The sequence below is a fragment of the Cibotium barometz genome, chromosome 8 (genome assembly GCF_041138505.1).
Source record: "Cibotium barometz isolate CiBa-2024 chromosome 8, ASM4113850v1, whole genome shotgun sequence".
In the NCBI taxonomy this organism is placed as follows: Eukaryota; Viridiplantae; Streptophyta; class Polypodiopsida; order Cyatheales; family Cibotiaceae; genus Cibotium; species Cibotium barometz.
In genome coordinates this window covers 8,989,927-9,014,413 of record NC_141053.1, presented here as the reverse complement: position 1 = coordinate 9,014,413, position 24,487 = coordinate 8,989,927, and the positions used below count along the sequence as shown (strand labels likewise).

The 24,487-nt window shown below is 39.0% G+C and overlaps 1 protein-coding gene across 1 annotated transcript in view; it reads left to right on the top strand.

The window, feature by feature from the left end:
• The first annotated feature begins 23,749 nt into the window (after positions 1 to 23,749).
• Positions 23,750 to 24,487, top strand: part of LOC147635877 (uncharacterized) — a 59,320-nt gene continuing 58,582 nt past the window's right edge. Inside the window, exon 1 of the mRNA XM_086802038.1 lies at positions 23,750 to 24,474. Coding sequence (XP_086658164.1) covers positions 23,750 to 24,474 — 725 coding nt within the window. The remainder of the gene's footprint in view (positions 24,475 to 24,487) is intronic.

Sequence of the window (24,487 nt, the reverse complement as noted above, 5' to 3'; positions counted from 1 at the left end):
AATAGGCTCACCCAAATTAGCCAAGAGATTCTTTAACCATATTCCTTCACAAGTAGCAATGGTGGCTGCACCCCTGTATTCAGCCTTTGTACTAGATAAAGCAATTGTAGGTTGCTTCTTGCTACTCCAACTCACCACCACGGCACTTCCAAGTGTAAAGGCATAACCACTAGTAGACCTCCTGTCATATGAGCTACCTGCCCAATCAGCATCTGTGTAGCCATGTATATCCAAGCCTTTACCATGCTCATAAAGAAGACCATAATGTGCAGTGGTCTTTACATATCGCATAATGCGTCTCACTGCATCCAAATGAGGTTTTCTGGGGCTCTACATACATTGGCTTACTAGCCCCACAGCATAACTCAAATCCGGGCGTGTGATAGTCATATAAATGAGACTACCAACCATCTTTCTGTACATAGATGGATCATCCAACTCCTCACCAAAATCAGCCCGCAACTTTACATTCTACTCCAAAGGTGTACTCATTAGCTTACACCCTGTCATGCTAATTTTTGCCAACATATCCAATGCATATTGGCGTTGCACTAACCATGTACCTGCATGGTCTTTGATCACTTCAATTCCAAGAAAGTATCTCAACTCACCCAAATCTTTCATGTCAAACTGCCCACTCAACGCTTTCTTGACATGCATCACATCTATACCATGATCTCCTGTGATAATCAAGTCATCCACATAGATGACAAGTAAAACAATCCCATGATCTGTTTTCTTCACATAGAGTGAAGAATCTGCTGTAGAAACATGAAATCCAAGGCAGATAAGATATCTGCTCATCTTATCACTCCAAGCACGAGGTGCTTGCTTCAAACCATATAATGCTTTCTTCAACCTGCATACATGAGTGGGATACTTTGGGTATCCATATCCTTCTGGCTGTGCCATATATGTACTACCTGTAGAGCCAATAGAACTATCATGCCGCCTTGTACTGTGCACCACAACCATTCGAGAAAACCCATTGCTGGCACCATGTGACCCCATAATCTTGTAAAAAATTATCATGGAGACAAAAACAGTGTTACACTCCGACCAAACCCATCACTGGCACCATCTGACTCCACAATCTCGTAAAAAATTATCATGGAGATTAAAATAGTGTTGCACAAAATGTGCAATACTGGCCTCCTTCTATTGTGGAAGTGGCTTGGTCCCTTCAAAATCACGTGGTAGGTAGAAGAAACCTATGCCTTTTGATTAATGGAGCTATCACCACGACCACTATCATGAATGATTTTGGTAGAAGCAACCCACACCTTTTGATCAATGGGGTTATCACCATGACCACTTTTATGAATGATTTTGCATGGGTAGATGGTGCCCAAACCATGCATGATAGGATATAGAAGTAGAAGTTATGCATGCATCTTCATGAAAGGCCTCCTTCTATTGTGGAAGGGGCTTGGTGGGCCCTTTAAATTAGGTGCACCTTTTGATTGGCAAAATTATTGCCAAGACTACTACCATTAAATGATGTTTCATGGGTAGATAATAGTCTCTCGACCATGCACAACATGATATTAATCCAAGATCTCAAAGCTTGATGCTTAGGACATCTCGACCCTAATGAATGGGACGGACCAAGTTAATGGAGTTAAGCAACCCTAATGAATGGGACGGACCAAGTTAATGGAGTTAAGTAATCTTGTCCATACAGAGCTTTAAAAGGGCTCATCCCGATACTTTGGTGATAAGAAGCATTGTTACAAGAGACATATCGAGTGCAACTCTCTCTCTCTCTCTCTCTCTCTCTCTCTCTCTCTCTCTCTCTCTTTGTGAGTGTACTGTATGTGTGTGTCTGTGTTGTATACGGTTCACTCTGTGTGTGTGTGTGTGAGAGAGAGAGAGAGAGAGAGAGGGAGAGACAGAAATAGATTGTGTCTATTTGTTCTTGCATGTCTCTATGTCCATGTGTGTGTGTGTGTGTGTGAAAGATTGTGTTTGTCTGTGCATGCATGTCTGTATTTGGGTATCCGAGTGTGTGTGTGTGTGTGTGTGTGTGTGAAAGATTTGTCTATCTGTGCATGCATGTCTGTGTGTCTGTGTATCTAAGTGTGTGTGTTTATGTGTGTGTTTGAAAGATTATGTCTGTTTGTGCATGCATGTCTGTGTGTCTGGGTATCTGAGTGTGTGTGTGTGTGTGTGTGTGTGTGTGTGTGTGAAAGATTTGTTTGTCTATGCATGCATGTCTGTGTGTCTACGTATCTGAGTGTGTGTGTTTGAAAGATTGTGTCTGCCAAGCTTCTACACCTCCTACAAAGATTACAGACCCAAAAATGAAAAACATCCTCATGATATCACCAGCAAGATCTCCTCAGGATAAAATAAAAATTGTAGATATTTTACATGATATTAACACAAGAGCCAAGGGAGAACAGGACGCCAGACAGGAGGAAGAGCAGAAGACAAGAAAAGACAAGGATCAACAAGTAAAATCGAACCCAAAGAATCTCCACGAACAGTACATCAAAGAAACAGAAGAGTTGGAGTCAGTCAATCGGAGATACTAAGGAGGCATTTTTATCTTCGTGAATATGGAAGATGGTAAGCAACAGCTCTCTCTTGACATTGTGAATGTGAGAACTTTGATGGAGAGGACATCACAGATCATAGATACTATCTATCCTATACGTCTGTTTAAAGTAGGTATCCGAGTTGCATTTTCTGATGATATGGTAGTTCCGTCTTTAGTCTTCCCTTTTTCCTCGATGAGTTACCCTTGTTTTTGCAGTTTAATAAAGTGCCAACTTCCGCGTGAAAGCCACTATGAGGTGTTTATTCTCAACTCTCAGCTAGCACCACTGCTATGAAGAAGGAGTACTTTCTAGCAAGAGATTCAAAAGTGGTTCACCTATTTGAAGATGATGGAGGTTACCGTATTAATTTTTCCATACAAATCAGGGTATGTTACTCCTCTACCTTGTTAGTTATATACATCTAATAGATAGGGGATGCCTTAGTTTTAGATATTTTTGCTTTTACAAGAACTATTAGAGCCTTGCCATTATAGAATTGGATAAGAGAATCGTGTGGACTCTTAATTCAGTACCAAGATCACATCCTGAGTTAGGCATGTAGTAAGTAAACATTCAAAGCACCTTTCTCTAGTATCTATGGCTCCTTGAAGTTGGCAATGTATCTTATTGTAAAAGCTTATTTATTATGCAGGTGTATAAAAAGGCTTCTTCATGTTCTTGGTTCCCTATATGGAGACAATGAACTGTACAAATCAGAGGTCAAGCCTGTTCAAGTGCCCACGCAAGGAGACCCACACTCCTGTGGGGACGGAGATCAATGATACATGCAGAATATATTCTTCAAAGTCTCTCTTCTCCATGAATCCCTTCATGTCTAAGAAGGTAAGTGGAAGAATCATTGGGTGGACATTGATTTAGCTAGATTTGCAGTTTGACATTGTGAATTTTGTTTTTTCAAATGGCATTATAGATTTATGATAGTAACTATGTGGAGCGGTACTAGAGTGACATGATACGATTAATACTAAAGAATAGCCCAGAGATGTCTAAGGAGAACCAATCGGAATTCCTTGATCTTGCAGACGTCGAGGTGCTCCTTCAGGTTGTACGGCATGAGGCAAATCCCTCTGAGCAGATAGAGAAAGAGCCAAGGTCCAAAGTGGAGGTTAACATTGAACATTCCAAGGCTGATGAGGTAGAGCAAGCTGAAGAGGCAGAGCTGAAGCCTGAAGAGAAAACAGACGAGAAGCAAACTGCAGAGGCCGAGGCGAGACCTAGTAGGGGAGGCAAACAATGAAGAACCTAAGTTTGATGAGGATGCCAAGGCTAGTGAGGATCCCAAGCTTGATGAAGATCCCAAGCCTAATTTACCTGATGTAATGTAACCAACTCAATTTTAAGAATTGTTTCTATTAGCTATTTTTGTGTCCCTTAAGAATGATTATAAGCTTCAATCATATTCAGTCTGATTAGAATCATGTAAATAATGGTTCCAGACACCGAGGAGGCTTTATTATCTTGGATGTTAATGGATTGCTACTTAAAAGATAGCCCAAGAGCTTTGGACCAAGTGCTACAGGGAATTACAAAGTCGGAGAAATGCATGTCATGCTAAGGCCCAAATTGTATCAATTTATCAACTTTGTAACTAAGCACTTTAGATTGGCCATATGGTCCTCAATGATGCATAATTATCACGCTAGTTTTGCGAGAATCTAAGATTGAGGTAGCAGAATTGTATTTCATATATGACCAAAGGCACTGTTACATTGCTCCATGTGTTTTTCATCCCAACAAACCTGGGGTTCCCTTACTTATGAAGCGCTATGTGGATATCCAACACCCATATAATCCCACAAATACATTATTAATTGATGATACCCTTGAGAAGGCTATGTACAATCTGATGGGAACATGGATATCACCCTTTCCTTTTGAAGAAGGTAATGCAGATGATGTTTATTTGGAAGAATAATTGATTCCATATTTAGATGGATTGTACAAATCAAAAGACTGTAAGATTATGTAATGAGAAATCCTTTTTTGTAAGGTAATGTTTTCAACTGTTCTATTCTCACTCAAGTAATGTGTCTTGGAAGATAGTATACATTGTTGAAAGTACTGCATTGAACAAAAGGCTCTTGATTAATTATGTTAAAAGAGTATATTCAAATTTGTAATATCAAGTAGGAGTGTCATTAACAAGATAGACTTGAGTAATTATGTCAGAAGAGTACATTGGAGTGGGTATTGTCAAGTAGGAATGATCTTGACTGTGTTACCTAATTCTTTACATTGTATTAGTCGCTCCCTTCTAAGGAGAGGACCTTTCTTCCATTGTGAATGAAATTAAAGTGTGCCGATGTGTCTTGCAAGGATTCTTCGACAATATCCTTCCATAGCTGGTTGTAAATTACATTTTCCTCGTATAGAAACAATTGTCACCAGTGTTGAAGCTTCAACAATCACTTCAATGTCTATGACTTTGTGGTCCATTGCACTTGCAGCTTCTTGATCCATTGGTACTAACTCTCCATTGATGTAACAGGACCTGCCATACCAGAAGGACAAGATAAAAGTTTGAGTTGCAATCATGTACTTTGCAACTACTGTCTCCAATGCAATGTTACAATGGATATCATCAAAAACTTTACTCGGCCATCCCTCATCAAGAAGTCTTACTAACAGGAATGTGTCCAAATCTTTGCACACAAGCATGGTTCTCGCTATCTTCACCTGAAATACGCTAAAAAGTTCCACAAACACAGTAATTGGTAGGTAAACAATAATTTTTACTACACGAGTTGGAATGCTCCCTTGTAGGGAGCGTTGCACATCCTTGAAGAGCTTGCTCTTTGCTGACTCCATTACTGAGGGGTCTGGGATAGGCCAATCCATGTAGTTCAACTCAGCTTGCAAAGGTAGCTCTTCCAAGAAGCCACGGTTGTGTTTCTTGTTGAGCAAATGGTAGAAATGATCATAGAAAAAGATTCCTGTATCTACAAGGCTTTTGTTGCTCCTTTCCTCATACTATGGCCGACCAATGTGTGCATGAACCATATTCATAATTCCAATGATGCACTGAACTGGCTCCCACTCCTCATATGATTACACATCTGCAACCATAGACGTGGACAGTTAACACAGTTCATTAGACCATTATGAGAAAATGAAAGATTGACAAGCGATAGATTTACTTACAGTTTTGTCTATGCGAGGGTAATTTTATGTCATATGGATTCTCAAGCACAAGCTCATTATGCATATATATACGCTGCACTAGGACTTCCTTGATGGTTGTCCTTCTAGTCTCTATCTTGAAGTCTTTTACTCTTCCTTTCCATGATGCCCTAAATGTATTCTTCTTGCTTATCTTTCTTTTCTTCCTTGACTACATAAGGACCCATGTGCCCTTGGTGATTAGCACTTCAATCCACTGATTTTGCGCATTGAGAGAGTTGGATACAAGTATAGTAAACACTGATGATCTTGGTCTCCTTGCCCTAGGAATCGAATCATCTATGATGGCATTAGTGGGGCAAAATCAGATTGATATAAAACGAGATTTGCCACCCATCTTTTCAACAAGGAATGGAGTACAAAAACCTGAAGCTTCAGAAAATGGAGTGCAGCAGAAGATAGAGGAAATGAAAAGAGCATGAGATATTGTTTAAGGCTAACAGGAAGTTTGCGAGGGGGGGAATTTTCCCTCCTTTGCAAAAAGGTGTATGTAATACATGGATTCAAACAGAAGTTTCCCTCCCTAAAAAGAGTAGGTGTTTTTAATGCATTCGGGTGTGAAAAGTGACTATCAAGTGTAAGTAGAATACATTTTGACATGAGAAAGAAGAGTTTTTTGATTTAGAAAAAAGAAATAACGTATTTTTCAACATAACGTTGCCTTCTTTTTCCTTGATTGGATGCGCTCCTTTTTCCCCCCCCCCCTCTCTCTCTCTCTCTCTCTCTCTCTCTCTCTCTCTCTCTCTCTCTCTCTCTCTCTCTCTCTCTCTCTCTCTCTCATGGGCTGAGTATTTTGTGTGCATGTGCGTGCGTAGAGCTTGTGGAAAGATCGAGAGACCCTAATTTGCTGGTACATTTTAGTTGTAGAAGCAGATTAGATGACGAGTGTGCAAGTGCAGGTGGAGGTGGAGGTGGAGGTGGAGGTGTAGGGGTATGCAAGCTTCCTACAGCAGGTGCCGGCATGTGGGAGAAAAGCCCCACACGCAACTAAGTGTGGAGGAGGTAGAGAAGGTAATGACATGTGCTGCGACATCTGGAGGGGCTCCGGTGTGATTGGATCACAAGCCTGGAAGGGAAGGCCATTCAGATGCTGGTGGATTGAGTTCTCTTGCTCTTCTTTCCCAACCTGAATGCCAAGGTGTGGGAGCCCTCCTCAACACCTGCTATTTTGAGGGCACAATGGTGGTCGTCCCCCTGTATAGTAGCAACTGGCACACCGCTTCACCATCTAGCTCTTCAGTCGAGGTCTCTTCACCCTGCTTGATGAGGACAACTACAACAACTAGGAATTCGATGGTAACTTCTACCAAAACGGCAAGCACATCAACTTCTACAACCACCTCCCTCCGAAGAATGCATAGTAGAGCATGGAGCTCTCTTAGATATGTATATTATATCTCTCTCTCTCTCTCTCTCTCTCTCTCTCTCTCTCTCTCATGGGCTTTATTTGTTTGTATGTAGTTTGAAGCCCCAAGCAGGGTGCTTCTTCCCTCTCACACAACTATATTCTCTCTTCTCTCTCTCTCCCCACACACACACAAGGTAAGTCTCTCTCTCTCTCTCTCTCTCTCTCTCTCTCTCTCTCTCTCTCTCACACACACACACACACACACACACACACACACAAGCACCCCCCATCGGCTAGCTAATGAGAGAAGCAGTTGCCTCCATGTTTCAACCTACATATGCAAGTTAACAAATCCTATGTGAGAGAGAGAATATAGCTATGTGAGAGGGAAGAAGCACCCTCCAGGGGTTTTCAAATTGCATGCAAGCAAAAAAAGCCCATGACAGAGAGAGAGAGAGAGAGAGAGAGAACTCTAGGGTAGAGTAGATTCCAAATGTCCAAACTCCGCTCACTTCTATGTTGATTTGAAATACAACCAATATATTGCCTATATCTTTAAGGATGAGCTATCTCTACATAGTTATTACCGACTTACAAAACTAATAGGATAGTCCAATTTGTGTTCCCAAGGCTATGCTAGAACACATCCAATTACAAAATTGGGGGCATCGATGTGCACATGGAAGATAATATCCGAGAGTTAGGTGCTTTACAGCATAAACCATTGCTAACCCTTCACGCTTAGTGTGGTAGTATAATTTATTTCAGCCTTGTCTAGTTATTACCGACTTGCAAAATAATAGGATAGTCCAATTTGTGTTCCCATGGCTGTGCTAGACACATCCAATTACAAAATTGGAGGCATCAATGTGCACATGGAAGATGATATCCAAGTTAGGTGCTCACAAAATTGAAGCACTTGCCAAGGCTTGCTTCAACATGTCATAAGCTTGTTGTAACTCTCCTCATTCCATACAAATACAACCAATAGCATGTATAAAGGACAAGCTATCTCTGCATAGAAAAGAATAAATCAACAATAGTAGTCGACATTCAACATGGCCCTTGAATCTCTGGATTCACTTATAGTTTATTACTATGGGTAATTCTAAGATGACCTTGATTTTTCTCTCATCAGTGGAAATCCCATTTTTGGACACTATATATCTTTCTCTTCCTCGGCTACTTTAACAGCCTTAGCCTCAGCCTCTCATTTCTTTTGGGCTAGCGCATGGCTTTGGTTCCTTTGAGCTGAACCACTAAGTTTGGGTCTAGAGACTTCCACCTAAGCTATATCAGTTGGGGGTTGGCCTACAATATACATGACTTTTTGTAGCTCTTCTCCCAATTGTCTATAAACTTTCAATGAACGTCTACAGCACCAATGTACTGTAGCCACCATTGGGCCATGGTTGTTGTTTCTTACAGCCTCCTGTGCGTGTTTATCTTATAATGCTTAAAGTGTGTTTTGTTTCTTTAATGTGCTTTTGCTTTGGTTATGAGAAGCTTCTTCATCTAATTTTGTTTCTGTTTCACTTGTCTCAATTTTGCTTGGTTCAGTTCCATGCACCCATGTTTGCTTTGGTTCTATTTCCATCTCATTTCTAGACTCCTCACCAAAGGTGTAAGAGTTAATAGTGTACGAATCATAGTCTTGTTTCCATTCCCTGATTCCCTCGTTGTCTAAGTATATGGCACTCATCATTCGTAGTGGTACAACTTTGGGGAGTTCCCTCCCATCTGCTGCTACCCATGTTGATCCTCGCCTTCCCCAAGTGTCTATGGTGGCCATCATTTGAATCCAATTTAAATCATCACCTTCCTTTGATTAGTATGCTCCCTGGATTATATCGATATTCTTCTTGCATGCGAATCAATATTGTAATGCAATAGAATTGATCATGGTACCTGGTTGATCGCTAAAAAGTCCACTACTACCCATAGGATGTACATGACTAGCCACCACAAGGTCTACTCTAAGTCATCAAACTACAAGTAGACATGATTCCTTGCCCAATCATGGACCATTTTAGCTTCATGCATAAAAGGTCTTCCTAGAATCATCTCATAAGAGTGGTTGTTTGGAGAAATCCATCATGATGAAGGTATGCTTCACCCGATGTTTCAACACCTTGATCTTAAGATCTCATAACATCCCAATAGGTTTGGCAGTTATTCCATCCGCCATCTTGACAACAATGTCAGACACTTCAAGACGAGGTTTACGCATCTTTTCTCAACACTTTTTGGTGATTAAACTCACTCGTGCACCATCATCTAGGACTCACATTACTGTGATTTCCTTGGTAGTGATGACTGAGAGGGTAGCATTAGTCTCATCACTCTCAGCGTACTGTCCCGATTTGTTCAATGGTATTTTGACCACAAACTTGATATTGTCCTCAGCAATTTGAGGCCCTGGTGTAGTCTCATAAGAAGGATGTCATTTTACATGTTTGCAAAGGGTGGTAGCCCAACATTAAGTTCCCCATTAAGAAGAGCTTTCAATGCAGCAAAGAGTTCAGGGTCTCCACAAAGACATGCAATGATTTGGTCTCAGTTTTTGAAGCCATGAAATCCATCAACTTAGGGATGTTTAATGAAGTACCCACCATTACGTCTCTACCATATGAGGGTGTTGGTGAGATTGGAATTTCCACCTCTTAAATTAGGGTTCTCATACGCAAACACCTCTTAAATCAGTTCAAGGTCCTCATACTCAAACATTCTGCTAAAAGAGTTCACAATCCATGCTTGGGATAGGTGAGCTCCACTGACCTCAATGATGACACTAGGAATATCCAATGGTTTATGGGTTACAACAAGCTATAGGTTGTTTGGATGAATAGTGTCAGAGATGTTTACTTGTTTTGGTCTTAGTTCTAACTCCTCCTGAGTATATGTGACCATATTCTTAAGCTCATGAAGTTGTTCCGATTATCTTATAGGGTCAAGGTATGAACTAAGTTTCTCTTTGTTTGGTTTCTTAAGGGCCAGCATCCTTTCATTTTCGGTCTCCTCAGTTTTTGTTTGAGTGTCTCTAGTTTTCTCAGAAACAGCCTATGTGTCCCCACTGAATTGGAATCCTCATCAATATGATTCATGTAGACTGGTTTGTTGTGATGAAGCAACAACTTTAGATTAGGTTTAGGACCTTGGTCACGGGATCAAGTATAAAAGGGGGCTCATGGACTACTATTGTACTTTTTGATACCGTTTGATATCTTTTGACATTTGACCTCTTAACTCTTCATGGCTTTCAAACCTTAGCTTATGGAAAGCTATTTTGATCCTTAAGTGAAAGGCTAAATCACTTAGGTATTAGACATGCTTTCTTGCTAATTGCATGTTAATCAGCATAAATGATTGTCCCAAGGCAGCTTTATGGTCACTCCATTTCAATTGGTATCAAAGCCCTTGGCTTAGATCCTTGATTAGGGAGTGATTAGATGATAATCTTTTTTGGATTATTCTTTTAAATCCAGTTTTTCATATTACATTTTTTTTCATGAGTGATAATCATTTTTTAATTACTATTAATCTAATTTTTTCAAAATGCATTTTCTTGATCATGATTAGTGATAATCATTTTCAAATTACCATTAATTCAATTTTTTAAAATGTATTTTCTTGATCATGATTAGTGTTAATCATTCTCAGATTAAGAATTTTCACAGCTTTTAAAATGCATTTTATTGATTTTCTTGCATTTCTTGATGTTCTTGAAAATCTTCTTGATTTTCTTGAATTTTGGAGAATTTTTGCATGAATTAGAATCTATTTTCATTAAATCTTTACATAAACCCTAGTTTCCTACTATCATTTACAAGATCCTTTGAGTTCTTTGCATTTTTTATTGGGAGATTCTTGATTGCTATGCAGTTTTTGGTGAAAGATTCATCAAGAAAGCTGCTAGTTTTCAAGATATTAGAGATAAATTACAAATGTTGCAGGTTTTGGTGGAATTTTCAACATCAATCACACAACAAATTGAGGATCCATTGTAGAGTTATTCCAATTTTCTTACAGATTTGAGTACAGAATTTAATATCAGTGCAGTGCTAATGTTCAGATTACAATTCTATGCAAATTATAGTTCTGTGTAGATTATTACAGAGCCATTGTCAAGATTTACATTTTTGTTTTAGATTTGAATAAGTTTATGCTGCAGAATTGTAAAGATTTCTAAGCAGAATATAGATTGAAGCAAATATTATGTACTCTGAAGCTTTGAAGAATCTTGGTGCAAATTTGTCAAGTTTACAAGGATTTCAAACAGCATCATAAACAATTTCATCAACATTGAAGGATTTCTGCAATTTCAAGAAAATCTTGGTCCCAACTTCAACATTATTGTGGCCAAGATCAACATACAACTGCAAAAGCTCAACAACAAAACCAGGAAAATCATTAAGTTTTAGCTCTATTGCTCTTCTGCAAGCATTCTCAAGGCTATTGATCAATAAAATTCATCTATCATACTGAAAATGCAACATGCATGTTGACATGGTGAAAGATTTGATGTTTGGACACATGCTAAAGCTGTGCAAAATACTGTAAAACTAGTACAATCCCTCTCAGATTTGAATTGAGACCAATGGTTAGGCGAATGTGCTTCCATTATACCAAGGGTTTCTGGTTTTCCATTCATAATATTGAAGAGTAGCCTGCAAAGCATAGTGCAAGTGACAAGAAGAGGCTGAGTTATATAGGCTACTAGCCATTAAAGGACACAGATGACATGCATGCTACTAGGTTAGATGCAGATTGATGTTCTTATAGAGAAGAGCTATTAGGAAACAGTTGTAAGCATGAGAAGAGCTTTTAGGAAATAGTCATGATTGTAAACTTAACAAGTCTGTGTGCAATACTTACTTTGATAAAAGTACAAGTGAAGTCAATGTCAAAAGCAAACATATCAAGTTTGAAGAGAACCAAAGAGATTTTGGCTTGCAGTAACACCAAGGTTTGACAATACTTGAGAGAGCTTAGTAGCAGGCACAGGGTCACAACTGCAAATAGAAGGCTTATTGACCAGTTTATGAGTGCAGAGTACAACAGCAAGCTGTAAACAGAAGGCTCATTGACCAATTTGTCATCATCAATCTCTTACAAAGCTCTCAGCCTTTTTGGCAAACTGATCCACATTCTAGGCCTTTGAGAAGCAAAACCCAACCACAACTACTGCAATCTGGAGCAAAAATGCAAAGGTTACCTCTTCTTAAACAAAATGCACAGTAGAGAAGAGCGCCTTCAACGGTAGCTTCAGAAGTAACACATGCTCAGCTACTTTCACGTAGTTTTGACCTGGACCTAGTAGACTATAGATTTGGCGATCCTATCTGGAGGCTTTTGGCAAGAACATTGCCTTGGAGTGAGTGATGGATCTACTCCTTGGGGTGCACAGTAGTCAGAGCTCTCTAATCTCTCTTCTGGAATTATATCATAGCCAAAGCCCTCCAACCTCTCTGCGTGAAGTAGCACAGAGTGCATCATCACCCCTTCTCCAACCAGCGAGCGGGCTCTGCTGCTATGATCTTCATTGTAATTGGCTTCACTTCAGCATAGAGCAGCCTCTCTTTGCTGCTCATGGTGGCTAATCTCGTACAAATCTCTCTAGGGAAAAACTATGCCAATAGTAACACGTGCTGATCGGTCTTGGGAAACCCTATAACTATTGCAGCATATGACCAAAAGCTATTGCGAAGATCGCACAAAACAACCCACTTCTGTAGGCATTTCTGAGGTGCTTCTCTTGTTCTCTTTCTTTGTTTAGGGTTTAGGAGAGTGCTTCATCACGGTAGCAGGCGTTGCTTCGTTTCTCTCTCTCTCTCTCTCTCTCTCTCTCTCTCTCTCTCTCTCTCTCTCTCTCTCTCTCTCTCTCTCTCTCTCTCTCTCTCTCTCTCTCTCTCTCTCTCTCTCTCTCTCTCTCTCTCTCTCTCTCTCTCTCTCTCTTTGTTTTGCCTAGAAGTGCTTCCTCGGCAATAGGCATTGCTTCCCAACATTCAAACACACAGGCCTTGTCAACAGCATTGCCTTTGCAAAAGCGTTGGCAATTAGGCTGAGCGCAAGTAGTAGTTTTTTAGCAGCAGATCATGATCATTGCCTTTGCTGCTTAGCACTCACAGCAGCAATAGACACAGCGTCGTCAATAGGATTGTCTTTGCAAAAGCGTTGGCAGTTTGAAAATCACCATCATAGTGCAGCATGTCATCATGCAGCATCACTTAGTGTGGAACATCATCAATCAGCAATCGCTTAGTTTACAGCTCGTTTAATGCATTTCAATTGTAGTGTAGTATTAAGCGCGTTCAACCACCTCAGTTTTGCTCCCGTGCTCAGTAAGTGTGCCTTAGCAAGCGTGTCCAACTGTGCACCTTCCTAATGGCTCAGTAACTCGCACCTTTCTAAAGGATTAGTTACGTACACATAGCAAACGTCAATTCTCTCTATGCAACAAGCGCAGAACTTCAACCACAGCAAGCACAGAGTGGGGCAACACTCATCAGCGTCGACACTGCTCATCGTGCATAAGATTTGATTAGTTGGCTAGCAAAGAAAAAAAAATGCAGTGTTCGTCAAGCTTCATCGCCTCAGTCTGAGACTCACCTTCATCATTTTTTTTACACATGCAAGCCTCAAAGCCTCAATGAGTAGGGAGGAGTTCTCAAGGAGCTCTCAGTCATCCTTGCTCCTCTCAGCCATTACATTAGAGCAGAGCACTTTGTTGTGGAGCTAAAGCTGCAAAAGGAGGATTTGGGCCACTTCACACACACACAAACCACTTTGTCTATTGGGGATTTATCATATGTAACATAGTTTTGTGTGTTGTGGGTTTCTTTTATTCTCATTTGGAGTGTGGACCTCAAAGCCTCAATGAGTAGGGAGGAGTTCTCAAGGAGCTCTCAGTCATCCTTGCTCCTCTCAGCCATTACATTAGAGCAGAGCACTTTGTTGTGGAGCTAAAGCTGCAAAAGGAGGATTTGGGCCACTTCACACACACACAAACCACTTGGTCTATTGGGGATTTATCATATGTAACATAGTTTTGTGTGTTGTGGGTTTCTTTTATTCTCATTTGGAGTGTGGACCATCATTTATGGTGGGATCTGGTGCATTGTGGGAAGCATTCATACAATTTCATGCTTTTATTAGTGTTTGTTCATGTGTATTGGTGCATTGTGGACACTTTTTTGGTATTTTTTGGGAGTTTGTACATCCACCTTGTTGTGTAAGGATCCACACATTTGGTGTTTGTGAGACTTGACTATGATCATGGATTTTGATACATCATGGAGATGTTTTGGGTTATGGGCGAGATTTCCTTATGAGTTCACCAGAGGCATGACTTATGATTAGTTTCTACATGGATGGATGATGTGTAGAGATGATGATGTACATGTAGATATGGATGGTATATGGCAAATGATGGATCGTGATTGTTATTCATCAAGAGCATCCTATGAGTCATGGTGTGACAAGATGGAGTCTTTCCATGACATGTGTAGTGCATGTTTACACATATGGCACCATCACAGTGGTGTTTGCATGGGCCTCAATACCTTCTACGACTCACCCCCAACATCGACTAGCCATCTTCTCATTGATTCTCATTTACTTAGACTAACTCATTTGTTGTATATTATGATGGGGATGATGGATGATGTTGTATTATACACATACACATATGATGACATTGATGTATCACACACACATGCTCATGATCATAGTGATATACATGCACATGATGTCACTGACACATGCACATGATGATGATATATGTGATAGTGATGCGTGTGAGTTAGATCATGTGGGCATGATCTCAAGGGTAGAGATGCCAGTGAGCGTAGTGAGCATCGACATTTCTGAACTTATCATCTTCCCTACTGATCATGTAGATACTCTAGTTGATTGTGGTGACATTCTAGAGGGGATAGTGTACATTTGATTAGTGACGTATCCATTAGCACACTTGAGGTTAGTGATACTCTGCATACGAGTGACAGAGACACCTATGAGCATAGACCTGAGTTCCTAGTGCTAGATGCATTAGGCTATTCGTCTAGGATTTCTATTTGTGTAGATATCATTGGTATGACCACTACTCCTAGTATTCATAGCATTCTTGGCATCGTTCGTGTGGTTAAAGTTCATGTATTTGAGCAGTCAGATAGAAGCTCACTTTTTCCTATAAATAGAAGCCTTCCCCTTTGTTGAAACTCAATAGTGTTTTTGCACTGTTACCCTGCCTCTCCCAAGTGCCAAAAACAATGAATTTTACTCATAATTCATTAGTTTTTGACCTTCCCTCTTCCAAAAGATTGGTGGCCACTCTTGTTTCCAAACAAGAGTAGAACCCTCAAACCATTAAGCCAAAGGAAAGCTCTCAAATTATCAATGTAAGTTGGAGATTCTTCTTTTTTCTATTCTTTTATGGTTTTTTATGGTTTTTGTCTTCTCTAAATTAAAAATGATGTTATGCCTCATTGCAAAAAGGCATTTCCCTCTCTTCTCTAGTAAATCCAACCATTCTTTATCCTAGATGAATGATTAATGAATAAAATCAAGTTTTTTAAAATAAACGTTTCTCTTAAATAAGTAGAAAAATGTTTACTTTAGAATGATTTAAATACTCTTGGTGCACTTCTAATTAATTTTAGAGACTTAAAAATTGAAAAATGGTCAGCCATACAAAGGAGGTTTGGGTCCCCGATACTACTGCGTCATGAGATCAAGACATCTTGGGTTTTCTGAGCGGGTCTTCTTACTGGCGTGTTTTCTTTCTCATCAGAAGATATGCCTTTACCCCGTTTTTGGCTTGCCTCTCAGAGGTCCTTTTGTTAGATCACCTTATATCACTGAGATAGGTGCGGCAATAACCAACAGAATTATTCCCATAGATGAGTTACCTTATACGTGCGCAGCTTGTGAGTGCTGCTTTTGTGATCATATGATGGACGGGCTTATGGAAGTGTACAGAGTTCTTCTATCCTTACTGTATATATGTTCCAAGAATGAATAAAGTTTAAATCTTGTTCTTGTCTTGACCCTTACTCTCTTTGAGACTTTTCTTGGTGGTTAATCTTAATTAAAAAATTTCTCTCAGTCTCATATTCGTGTATCTTGCGAAATTACCCCAGTTTGCGAGATGAGGGTATCTCGCATTTTTCAAGTGGGAGAGAATGTAAGATTCCTCCCCAGCCTCTCAAGATGTCCAGCATCTTCCCCTGTAATCAATCCCCTCTTCAGAAAAATATAAAAGATCTTGTCTCTGCCTATTTTGACATAGAGAGAGAAAATATTCTAGAGAGAGAATATTCAGATTTTGAATATTTTTAGATAGAAAAATTTCTCATATTATTAAAATGAATTTCTCTGAAACAGAAATTCAAAAAGAACTTTCCAATGTGCAATTGGAATTTATTGGAAATGGGTATAAAGGACCTTAGCCTAAGGGTCTAGATTTTCAGAAATTTTTGGATTATGGTCCAATTAAGGTTTCTATGGGCCAATAGCATCAATCCATGTGTAGGGAGGAGATAAATCCAATTTGTAAAAGAAGATACCCAAAAATGAGTAAATGCTCATATAAGATGAAGAGTTGAAAATGTACAAGGTTTATTAGTAAAAAACTATGAGTAATATTAAACATATGAGATATTTTGGGTATCCAAAAATGAGTAAATGCTCACATAAGATGAAGAGTTGAAAATGTATAAGGTTTATTAGTAAAAAACTATGAGCAATATTAAAAATATGAGATATTTTGGGTATCCAAAAATGAGTAAATGCTCACATAAGATGAAGAGTTGAAAATGTATAAGGTTTATTAGTTAAAAACTATGAGCAATATTAAAAATATGAGATATTTTGGGTATAATGATTCCATTTTGACACATATGTAAGGAAGGGGAGTCCATTAAAGGAGGTGCATATTTCACATGCTTGAATGAGTTTTAAACTCATAAAAATTGAGCATAAAAGATGATTATTTTATTATAAAAGTGTTACTTTTAACATAATTGAATTTCATGCATAGAGGTATGCATAAAAGATGATTATTTTATTATAAAAGTGTTACTTTTAGCATAATTGAATTTTATGTATAGAGGTAAGCATAAAAGATGATTATTTTATTATAAAAGTGTTACTTTTAGCATAATTGAATTTCATGCATAGAGGTATGCATAAAAGATGATTATTTTATTATAAAAGTGTTACTTTTAGCATAATTGAATTTCATGCATAGAGGTATGCATAAAAGATGATTATTTTATTATAAAAGTGTTACTTTTAGCATAATTGAATTTCATGCATAGAGGTATGCATAAAAGATGATTATTTTATTATAAAAGTGTTACTTTTAGCATAATTGAATTTGATGCATAGAGGTAAGCATAAAAGATGATTATTTTATTATAAAAGTGTTACTTTTAGCATAATTGAATTTCATGCATAGAGGTATGCATAAAAGATGATTATTTTATTATAAAAGTGTTACTTTAAGCATAATTGAATTTCATGCATAGAGGTATGCATAAAAGATGATTATTTTATTATAAAAGTGTTACTTTTAGCATAATTGAATTTCATGCATAAAGGTATGCATAAAAGATGAATATTTTATTCTAAAAGTATAATTCCTACCAAATTGAATTTATGCATAGGAAGATGCATAAAAGATTGATTCAAAAGTGTCATTCTCATCTAAATTGAATTTATGCATAGGAAGATGCATAAAAAATTGAATTTTAATTCAAAAGTGTCATTTTCATTTAAAATGAATTTATGCATAGGAAGATGCATAAAAGATTGATTTTTACTTCGAAAGTATTAATCTCCTTAAATGGAATTTATGCATAAATAATTGTGTAAAGAAATCTTATATCAAATATAAGAATTCTTTTGTATTCTATAAATAGATATGAGATGTGATAGGACGTGATAAGAGGTGTATAAGATGTGATAAGAGGTGATAAGATGCTTATGAGAAATAAGTTAGCAGGTGATAAGATGAATTAAGATGTGATAAGATGTGTATGAGATAAGATAAGAAGTGTATGTGATATACCCAAAATATCTCATATTTTTAATATCACTCATAGTTTTTTACTAATAAACCTTGTACATATTCAACTCTTCATCTTATGTGAGAATTGAAGGGACTCCCCTTCCTTACATATGTGTCAAAATAGAATCATTATACCCAAAATATCTCATATTATCAAAATTACTCATAGTTTCTTATTAATAAACCTTGTACATATTCAACTCTTCACCTTATGTGAGTGAGCATTTACTCATTTTTGGGTATCTTCTTTTACAAAATTGGATTTATCTCCTCCCCACACATGGATTGATCTTATTGGTCTATAAGAACCTTAATTGGACCATAATCCAAGATTTCTGAAAATCTAGACTCTTAGGCTAAGGTCCTTTATACCCATTTCTAATTAATTTCAATTGCACATTGGAAAGTTCTTTCTAAATTTCTGTTTTAGGAAATTTATTTTAATAATATGAGAAATTTTTCTATCTAAAAATATTCAAAATCTGAATATTCTCTCTCTAGAATATTTTCTCTCTCTAAGGCAGAGACGAGATCTCTTATAATTCTGAAGAGGGAATTGATTACAGGGGAAGATGCTGGATATCTTGAGAGGCTGGGGAGGAATCTTACATTCTCTCCCACTTGAAAAACGCGAGATGTCCTCATCTCGCAAACTGGGAGTAATTTCACAAGATGCACGAATATGAGACTGAGAGAAAATTTAATTAAGATTAACCACCAAGAAAAGTCTCAAAGAGAGCAAGACTCAAGACAAGAGCAAGATTTCAACTTTATTCACTCTTGGAACATATACAGCAAGATAGAAGAACTTTTTACAATTCCATAAGCCCGTCCATCATATGGTCACAAAAGCAGCACTCACAAGCTGCACACGTATAAGAAGGTAGTAACTCATCTATGGGAATAATTCGGCTAGATATTACAGCACCTACCTCAGTGGTATGATGTGATCTAACAAAAGGACCTCTAAGAGGCAAGCTGAAAATGGGATAAATGCATATCTTCTGGTGAGGAAGAAAGCACGCTAGTAAGAAGACCCGCTCAGAAAATCCACCATGCCTTGATCTCATCACGCAGTAGTATCGGGGACCCAAACCCAAAGCTTCAATAACCATGGCCAAGCGGACATTGTTACGAAGTGCTGCCGACCCCACGGTGTTACCCTAGTTATGTCTCGACAGGTCCGCCATTTGGTCTGAGCTACAGAAGTTTCCAAGTGAGGGAAAAGTGAGCGCTCATACAGTTCTATGAAATCCTTCTTCACAGACTCGCTTGCTCTTGAAGGTGAGAAATCATCATGGATAAAACTAAGTCTTGCTGCCAAGCCATAAGAGAGATTAAGAAGAAGGAGATCGATGGAAGTAAGATTACTGCGAGCGACAAGTAAGAGTTACGACTTATATAAAAGAAGGAACTAGCGTAACCTAGAAGCCAACGGGTATCTTGCCACCCACTGAAGCTTTACCGTCTTTCTATGAATTGGGTTTGGCACATTTTTCTTTAGAAGGCACATGAAATACATTATGAACTTTGTGATGAGTAGGTAGAAGAAGCTCGTATGGCTAAGTCACCTACTTTCTTTGAAATCAACTATGGCCCACTATATCTGGGGGATAACTTCTTATACTTCCCAGAGATAAAGAACTTCTTTTGGCCGTACTCGAATGAAGACCATATCTGCTTCTTTGCATTCTCTGACTGTCCTCTTCTTATCTGCCTACTGCTTTTGTCAATCCTGGGCAGCTTTTATATCTTTATGAATTGTTTGCATCTGCTGCTCTATGTCGTCAAGTATTTGTCTAGACATCTCAACCCTAATCAATGGGTCGGACCTAGTTAATGGAGTTAAGCAATCTTGTCCAAGAGACGGACCCTGATTAGATTGGTATGAAGGAATTGGTCTCTGAATTTGGATTCTTGACTTCCCTCTGCCCTTGTCATGGCACAAGTCGGGCAGTCTTTTAACTGATGTGTCATGAACCATAGAGCTTGATTTCCACATGTACATAGGGGCCCATGGGCAAAAGGAGATAGTGACTATAAATAGGGCTTGGGATACTTTGGTAGGACCTTTTGACACTTTCACTAATTTTGGTCATCTTGTACCTTTGGGCTCCATCTATGGAGATTTGGCCTTCCATGGTCATCCTCTTGGTGAGAGGTTAAACACACTTAGGCTATTTGTGCATCTTCTCTTGCTACATGTACTTATAGATTTTCTCTCTCTTTTGTATATTCATGTGATGAGCCATTTGATCACTAATCTCATGATTAATGGATGCTAGATTCTTGCTTTGATGTGTTTCATTCCATATTTTGCTCTAGATCCATTTCATTTGGTATCAGAGCCTTGATTTTGATCCATTTTCAAGGTTTTGGGCATGAGATTAGTCATTTTCTTGATAATTTTTTGAATTTTCTCTTGATTTCTTGGAGTTTTGGCTTAATTTTGCTTAATTTCTACTTAATCTTTGGAGATTAGTGGAGGGGAGGCATCATTTCATGTGATTTCATGTGATTTCATGGAGATTTAGCTCATTTGGACCTAATTTGGATACTCTGGACCAAATTTTTGGGACGGGGTACAAAAATTGGGAAAAATTTGAATTAATCATCTTTTAATCTCTCTGTTAATCACGTTTATCTTTTGTGCTTCTTTTCCAAGCTTTCCATAGCCATTACTTCTCCTCTTTGCCCCGTTTTGCTTCCATTTGCTAGGGCTTTTGTTGAGCTTGAGGAGAGGAACACATAGAGTACCAATTTACATGCAAATTTCTGAAAATTTCTGAAATTTTTTTTCCCTCTTCCTTCCCTTTGCTCTAAACCCTAATCTCTCTCACATAGCTCACCATTGTCCATCTCCACTCACTCTACATGGCTGAAAGAGTATTCTATGGCTAACGAGGGCTAGATTTGGAGATGATTTTCGTTTTTTTCTACTCATGGGAAGGCATTGAGCGCCGTTTTTCAGCCCTTCCTCACGGCCAAAAATCACAAAAGGGAGAGTCCATTACACTTCATTACTTCCATGTGGTTGTTAGCTAAGGTGTTTGGCCTCTTTTTGGTGGATTTTGGAGAGTTTTTCATGGCTATTGGAGAGGGAGAAGAGGAGGTATGAGCAGCCCACAAAAATTGCAAAAATCTTCAAGATTTGGTTCCATTGGAAGCTCTATCAAGCAACAATCCAACCATTGAAGCTTTCGGAATACCATTGGTGAGTTGCTATGGCTATTTTCTCAAGCATTGGTGATTAATCTTCATGCTATGGACAAATTGGGGTTATTCATGAAAGAAAACCCTAATTTACAGCATTTTAACATTCCTACATAACTCATGATCCATTGGAAAGTGATTACATGCTCTTATTGCTCACATCTTTCTTTAATCACACCCATTTGGATGTCATGTGGCCATTTGGGAGACAAATGCAAGATTCTTTGATGAATCCATGCATAAATGGATGAAGGAATGCATTTGCCTTGATGCATTGATTGAACCACATACATGGAATGGATGTTGGTTCATAATATGAAGGCTTTTGCCATGAGCATGATGCTTCTATGCATGGGAATGATGCTAGTGAGCATTGGAAAAGCTTGATTGATGATTGGAATCAATTGGCAATACTACATTCAAATGAAATGGATACCCTTGGATGCCATTTGATGCCAATTACTCATAAGCAATGCTCATGGGATTGATACCAAGTGGATTTTGATACCATTGGTTTATGGTATTTACTTGATTTGTGCTTGTTGATGATTGATGTTGGATTTGTGGATGAATGGTGGACACTTGGAGCTATGAGGATAAGCATGAGTTCATGCATCATGGTTCATGAGTATATTGTAAATGGCATGAGTCATGCCACATCCTTGTAAGTGATTCCCCCCCATTACATTCACCTCATTTTGAGATTCAAGTTACATACACCTCACGATTGTTTACACTCACGTCAAATTTCTAGAAACTAGATATGTGGTGAGGGTACCCCGGGTGTTGGTGGAGAGGCCCGTGGGTAGAGCATGACTTGAATCTACCGTGCCGTGATTGCCTTGGGAAAGCGGTACGGTGGAGGATTAGGTTTGGTGGTGAAGACTTGGCCTCAACTCGTGCCTTGATTCGAACTCGGTACGAGGGTGGGAAGAGCTTGGCCGGGAGATCGGCAAGCTTCGACGCGCTACACCGACAATCCTCTTCAAACGATCACTCTCTTGGTTCATGCATATGCTTGGGATTGCAAGGATTGCTATGCCTTTTTGGTGATGCATATGCTTGGAATTGCAAGGATTGGGATGCCTTTTTGATGATGTAATGAGGCACATGCTATGCAGTAAATTGAATTTGATAAGAAGATTGTGGAATTTCTATTGCATTGCTATTTGAGAAATATTGAGATTTAGCTCCAAAGACAAAGGAGACTATGTCGAAATTTTCTCAAAATTCTGGTTATACATGGGCAATTGAGGTTGGTGAAACATAAATTGCAGACCTTGGGATGCAAAGGAAGTGCAAAAGGTGTTGACAAGGGTGCGGGAACAAACAAGGATCAATTGGGCACAAAAAGGGTCACTTTGGCAAGAATCTGCAGGTTTTCAAAAACCCTAATTCAGTCCCAACCCTTTTGGACTGACTTAAAAGGGACCATATGAGCTCTTAGTGCTTCCTTAGAGCTACCCAACGAGCCCTTAACCTCTGCATTTCGATATCTCTTTAGGGTAGAATTTAAGGTTTTTGCAGAAACAGTAAACCCTAATTCAGTCATAGGGGTTTGAAAATCTTCTAGATCCAATTAGATAGGCTTGTAGTACTCATTGAGGGCTTCGATTTGAGCTAAAAAGTTTTGCATTTGGATATCTCTAGCTCAAGTTATACCCAAAATACCGTTTCAGCCTATAACCCTGTAAACCCTAAAACAGAGAATAGTAGCACACCTCATCTCTTACAAGTCTTTGCATAGTGGTCTAGTACACTTCATTAGCTTTCCAACAAGCTTTAGATCACTTCAATCGGACATTTCTACCTCAATTTAGAGCCAAATTTCTAAAACCAAAGGTTTCCATGGGGCCGAAGACAAAAGGGCGATCGAGGCGCAACACTTTGGCTTCCGACGAGGTAGAGGATGAAGAGGCAATGATGGAACAAGGAATTTTGGATGCTCCGGAGGATACTCTTGGGCACACTTTAAGAGAAGGGGATACTTTTGGGCATACTTCAAGAGAAGGGAATGAGGAGTTGAATGTCGGAAGTGCCCATAAGCACACCCCACAATCTTCACATACCATCCCCATCGATTCGATCATGCAAATGCTGATGGAAATGAATGCTAAGATGGACACGATGGCTACAAGGGTGGAAGTCAATGGTAGGCTTGACACTATGGCTACAAGGATGGAAGTTTTGGAAGAAAGGGTCGCTCGGCCAATGAGCCAACCTTCCTATGATAGTGGTCATGGTGCTTTACATGAAGGCAAGCAATTTGGGACAGCTTTTGAAGGCCATAGGGAAGGCAAGCTACCCATGGTACAAGAGGTTGCTCCCAAGGTAACACATGAGCATTCTACCAAGAATGTCACTTTTGGATTCATGGCAGATGCTAGAAAGCCTTCTATGCGGGAGATGAAGCCTACTACATTCCAAGCGGGTTCTTCTCAATTGGACGGAAAGCAACATGCACCTACATTCAGACATGAGGAGTCAAATTTTGGGGATCCAAGGAGAGTACCTTTGAAACCCAAAGCAAATCAGTTCTCCATGCTTGAAGAGGAGGTGTATAATATGGATGATGTGGTTGAGCTTGATTGGGAACATATGTCATTCATTGAGAGACAAAGAGAAGCTCATGATAGGTGGATGGAAATGCCAAATTTCCTCAAGAGGGAGTACAAAGATTTTGCACAATTCCTTGGATCTTTTGTGCAAATGCAAAAGCACAAGCCCTCGCACCATCATGAGAATGCATCGTCAACCGTGTCAAAGGATGTAAAGGATAAGATTTCACTCTCTAAGTTCAAGGGTGATGGTTCAGCCCCACATGAGTTGGAAGAATGGATGAATAAGTTGGATACATACTTTCAGCTCTATCCGAAGAGTGAAAGGGACAAAGTGCATTTTGCATCCTTGCATTTGGAAGACTATGCACATCAATGGTGGAGACATATGCTCAAGGAAGGAGTTATGCCACATACTTGGGAAGAACTCAAGCATGAAATGAATTTGACATTTGTGTCGCCTTTGGTTCTTGACCGATACCATGAAGAATGGTATGAACTCACACAAAAGAGCATGTCGGTTAGGGAGTACATCAAGAGGTTCATGAAGCTC